Source organism: Notothenia coriiceps, unplaced genomic scaffold (assembly GCF_000735185.1).
Source record: "Notothenia coriiceps isolate Sejong01 unplaced genomic scaffold, NC01 NC01_scaffold00001758, whole genome shotgun sequence".
NCBI lineage: Eukaryota > Metazoa > Chordata > Actinopteri > Perciformes > Nototheniidae > Notothenia > Notothenia coriiceps.
Window position 1 is genome coordinate 1 of NW_011334459.1, and position 5,747 is coordinate 5,747.

General features: G+C 42.5%; 1 protein-coding gene across 1 annotated transcript; it reads right to left on the reverse strand.

The window, feature by feature from the left end:
- Nucleotides 1–492: 492 nt before the first annotated feature.
- On the reverse strand, nucleotides 493–3,279 carry LOC104963797 (protein-methionine sulfoxide oxidase MICAL2-like). Its single transcript, XM_010792440.1, has 5 exons — nucleotides 3,270–3,279; nucleotides 3,059–3,175; nucleotides 2,331–2,432; nucleotides 747–902; nucleotides 493–608 (listed from the first exon to the last, which is right to left on the reverse strand). Exons 1-5 carry the CDS (start codon nucleotides 3,277–3,279, stop codon nucleotides 493–495), a joined length of 501 nt encoding a protein of 166 aa, XP_010790742.1.
- Between the last annotated feature and the right edge of the window lie 2,468 nt (nucleotides 3,280–5,747).

Below are 5,747 nucleotides of genomic sequence, written 5' to 3' on the forward strand. Positions count from 1 at the left end.
CTCTCTCTCTCCCCCTCTCTCTCTCTCTCCCCCCCTCTCTCTCTCTCCCCCCTCTCTCTCTCTCTCTCTCTCCTGACAGCCTGTCAGTATCTCATGCTACTGATCCAGTAATGAGTGACCCGACAGTGAAGAATAAATATATGTATAACTAGTTTAGCTTGTTCCAGAGGTAGATCAAATAGCTAAGTGTGTTAGTTCTAACTCTTAGTGTGTGTTGCTCCGCTCACCGGTCCGTCACAGCGGGGGAGCTGCAGGATTTCTGCCTCACACACGTTGCATACCGCTATTTTATTGTCTTTTTCGGACACCTTCAAATACTGCCAGACCGGTGAAGCCATTTTGGTGAGCTTGTTTTGCCGCACACAGAGAAAAGTGTCGTGTATTTTACGTCATGTGATCGGCTCTCGCGATCGGCATTTAAAGAGCACCGATCGATCGGCAGAGAGTGAATGTCGGCCGGTATCGATTGGCGGCCGATCGATCTGAGCATCCCTAGTGGTAGCTCACATTTATGATGACCCCTTTGTCCAGAAGACTCTGCTTTTTGGCCGTCATGACAAAGTAGTGGGTGTGGTCTCTGTAGTAAACGATGTTCTCCAGGTCAATACCTGAAACAGGATCAGACAAACAAACAATACTTAGAAGGCTGTAAAAAGGCTTAACAGTGGGAGAGGCAAACAGACAGGCCAGTATTGTATACAACTCAAACAGAGTAAATTGGTTGCTGGTAGACATTTTTCTTTCACCTGTCTCCTCCCTGAGTTCCAGAAAGAACTTCTGGTTGAAGATGAAGGCCACACCACTGATCTCCTCCACTTTGGCCTCTGCTGTGGTGTTCCTGTTGACAAAGTTAGCCGTGATGGCGATGGCCAACTTCCCTCGAAACTCTTTGCGACCAAAACCTGCAGAGAGGAAAAACTGTGACCAGACCATAGCAGAACCACACACAGATGAATAGGCTAGTCCAAACCAATTACAACCATGGATCCTTAACACCAACCCTAACCCTGATTTGACCCTTATGCTAATGCATCACATTTACCACTTTTAAACTGAAAATAACAAATACTGCAGTGATGCAACATTTGTCATACAAAGGTGGGTACAGAACAAATCTAGGCTGCGGTCAAACTGACAAGAAAAGTAGGTCTTATGTCTTTTCCCAACCACTCTTCGTAACCCCTAGATTCCACCGGGTCCGTCTGCACCGTGTTACGGCTGAGCCGCGGCGTTCACAGCGATGGCGGTCACTCTAGTAGTCAATGGGTGCTATTCCACCAGAAGTGCCGCGTTACGGCTAGAAGCGTCCCAGAAGTGTCCCAGACGTGTCCCAGAAGCGTCTCGGCGCTGGGCTCCGCAAAAAATAGGTGGCTGGTCTATTTTCGTCGCATAGCGTCGGGCAGGAAGTGAAACGGTCAGAGCATCCAGTCAATCCCCAAAATAAACTAATGTTGGAGACCCTATCCCTATGTAGTCTTTCAAGTAGGAGGAGAAATGCCAGCTTTCTCCGCCGGTTTACAGGCACTATGTAAATTATATATATAGAATAATTATGATGATGAATTAATTTTTTTACCACTAAAATACAGCAACACATCTTTGATTCATGTCGTTTATAACTGGGATATTACAATTATTATTAACTTTGTCTTTTTGCACAAAGTAGCCTGTCCAGGAAATATGCCCAAATCAACTAAATCTGCGAGCCGGCACGCAAGACGCTCGGCAACCGCGTTGGGTATGACGCTGTTCGGAGGTTGGAACAAAACCGCGGCGTAGCCGTAACGTGGCACAGACGGACCCGGTGGAATCCCGGGGTAAGCCTCAGTAACAACGACATTGGGTTAAGGAAATAAGTGAAGAATAAGGGGCCGTCTATATTTTCTACCCACTTATGTTTACAGAACTAAAGATAGCTCTTGGCTGTGATTGGTTGTTCCTCGTCACATGACAAATGTGCGCTGCTCCGTTCCAAAATGTCCAAATTTGTCATCAGGATTTAGGAAAAGACAACGGCATTGCTAAAATAATCCAACTACGAAAAGTAACATTTTCAGTAGAAGGACAAACCCTGCGTTTGTCGTCATGACCGGTTGTTTCCATGAAGGGACACTTGTTGCCGCAAGGACTTGTGGGACAGCATTATTTCCTTTCCTTTTGCAAAGGATGCTTGGGTGTATCCTATGCTAAAGGAGATAAGAAATGAAGCATTAAAGCTCCTTTCCTATGATCTAGAGAATTCCAACAGCTCTAATCATGGCTGCCACTTCATCAATCGATTGCCATAAATAAACCCAACTCCTGTTGTGAGTTATTTCCCTCTTGCTCACCGTCTAATGTGTTTTTGCGTCCGTCAGCTCCAATCACTACATCAAAATCAAATTCTGAAACAGGATGGCTGGAGGGCCGGACTTCTGCTCGCCAACCAGGACCTGAGGAGGAATACAGCAAAGCATTGGGGGCCACTTCAAATGGATTATACAGTATACCATCACATACACGTTATCTAAAGAGAGTGCGAGTAAATATCTTGTATCTAAAGGAGAGGCAGATGACAGGAGGCTGGGGCAAAGGTCTTGCTGGAGGACAGTTATAATACCTACTAGGAACTCAATAGGGTTTCTTGTGGTGGGATGTTTTTTTCTAACCACATGAGGCTTTGTGGTCATTTCTTAACTGCCGTATATAGCAGCTACAGGGTGTTGCTTATTTTTCTCGTTGGACCACTGGGTATGATTGTGTTCATGTGTTTATGACTGGAGCTTTAAATAATGAAAAAAATCCCCATACCCCATATTTAGGACACTCAAAACACCACAAAAATGTAGCTACCAGCAGACTATCAATAGACTTTTTTCCATAGATATAAACGCTGCCAGTGCAAATGCCTCCTCTCTAGGAAACCTTGTGATCACTTTAGCATATGTATTGCTTTCCATATATAGCATGGGTGATATGCAGGAGACCCTTTCACATACCGATACCCACAGACCCACAGACAGACACACACACACACACACACACACACACACACACACACACACACACTCACACTCACCGTCCTCAGTCTGCTCTGCTGGTGGCTCCACAAGCTTGACAAACTCAACGTTGACATGGATTTCCACTCCCAGAATCAGACTCACTTTGAGGAGCATCAGCTGGAGCTGGCGGATACCTGCGGTGGAAACACATCAATACACACAGGCTGATATTGTATAACCAAAAAGCCCCAAACTCAAGGCTAGCGCTAACTGTAGGTGCACACATACAAATACGCATTTTAGCCTTTGCAAACCATTTACCTGCACAAAAACCTATACAACAGGAGATGGAAAACCCCAAAAAACATCATCGGAGCCTTCGATTTTTGGGCCGGGCCTAATTTCTTACCTTTATTTCTGTCTATGAATTCTATGTATTAGACTTTTGTTTCTGGAAATCTTATGTGATCGTTCTAATTAAGCATATGTGTAACGACGCCTAAAAATGTAATCTGCCTCTCAGCAAAAAAGTAGATTTATAGCTCTTCAACTGTAGTTCATGGGATATTTTTTCTCAATAAGTGGTGGTAAAATGTCTTTGTGCGCTGATGGGGTCTAAGGACAGAGGGGCTGTTTGCTGTACACTGTAAAGCCATCGGAGACAAATGTTTAATTTGTAATATTGGGGGTGTATTAATGAAATATGATTGATTGATGGTAACTGGGCAGCAGCAGGGCAAAGGTCTGCTGCGGTTGGCTCCTCCAGTCCTACTGACATACTGCACCATATGCCACAGGTCCTACCTACTGTAATCTCATCGCAAAGCTTTGAATAAACCAGTTTGAGCCGAGCGGTTACATATAACTGGAACGCTTATAGCACTGAGCAGCTTTAAATACAGGACGTGGTCTCCTTAATGACCTAGATAATATAGTAAGTTCATTTAATATAATGAACATTGCATAATGGCTTTAGAAATGTCAAAATATGGTTATCCATGTTATCTACTTCTGTACTGTAAATAGTCAAAACCTTCTTCAGGAGATGTGTGCACTCAATTGCCCTTATTCCAACATGTTTCTGAATACACTTGATATCCTAACCAGGTTCAGTAATTAAAGTCATTTTGTTCAGTATTGAAGTTTAAAATGGTTGTCTATAATCGGTACCTTAGGTAACATGTTATTGGAGGCTTGATGTTAGAAGCAGTGAATTGTACAGTGGGACTGACAAAGATGAATAAAAGAAGTAAGAATTTTATGAAAACAGTTACCCTATCGGATACAGGATATACTTAAAAAGGATAACCTGAAACAGTTTAACGGATGAATGTAAGATGATCAGTCATACTAAATGTGTATATGATTATTAATTTATTAAACAGCATAATATTATCCTCCTTATTAAGCCTGCATGAAGTGCATGAGATTGGTGCATTAACCTTTAAAATATTCTGTAGTTATTCCAGTAACTTTTTTATACATCTTGCAGTAAAAAGCAATATTGCAACTTTTGAAGTATTTATTTAAAAGTGAAAGTGCAATACAAATATTAACGATGATCATTTTTGCCAAAACTGTGCAAGGTAATGTGTATTTAGGGAGTAGACATGCAGTGGATTTTCCATTTTATTTATCAAAAAAGTTTGGATATTTGAAAAGGTATGTGTATATTATATCATATGTCTATCACCTCACGGGTGACACAGGTGGCCCCCACATAGCAAGTCTCTTTCAACCCATACCAGCTGTAGAATCATTAAGATTCAAACTAAAAAACAATATATTTCTATGTGGCAGATTATTAGTTGTTTATATTTAGTGACTGCTACGAGCCGATAACCAGAGGAGCTTATCTTTCAGCAAGTTATTAATAAATGACAGTTACATAAGCTGGAGAGGAAGACAGTACAATGGAAACGCCCCACTTCGCAGATAGAGACTGAAGAAACTAAGCTGCTGTTAAATATCTGCTCACAGGTAAACAATAGGCAAATACTATGGATGTAACGATATATCGAATATTGCGGAAAATAAATTTCTCATTACCGTCGTCGAGACTGACAAAATCTACCGCGATTTTTTAAATGTTTTAAAATAATTTATTTTCTTTTTTTAAACCTTTACTTAACCAGATGGTCCCATTGAGATCATCGATCTCTTTTTCAAGGGAGACCTGTCCAACATGGCAGCAAGTAGGTTACAACCAAGCGGCAAACCCTGGGGAAGAGCCGGTGTCACTACCATATCTGCTCGGGGTACCATATCTGCTCGGGTGTATTTCCGTCGCATCCGTCATCCCTGTTCTGCGCAATGACGTCACGAGTTGTGATTGGCTGTACGGTAATTTACCCAGGACACCGCCTACTCCCGCCTGCTCCAAATAAGGGCAAAGAGGCAGAGCCGAGGCAGGACCTACTGCCACCGAGCTGAAAGTTCCAGAGCTAGCTGAAGCTACCAAGCTAAGCTAACATGCTCCCCATCTGCACACTGCCGTGGCATTTTACGTTTCTAAGGTAAGCGGACATGAAACTATTCAGCAAAACTATAAATAATAATCTAAGTTATTGAGTTTTTAGCACAATACTTCAGAATCTCAGAGGCAGTGTTTGTTTACTTTCTCAAAGCAAAGAGTGACGCACTTCAGGCCACAGAGAAATTCCTTGCAGATGTAGCTCCGTATGACAGCGTAAAATGCCTGAGGTCCGACAACGGAACAGAGTTTACAAATAGAGAGTTTCAGTCACTGCTGAGAAGGAACAAGAT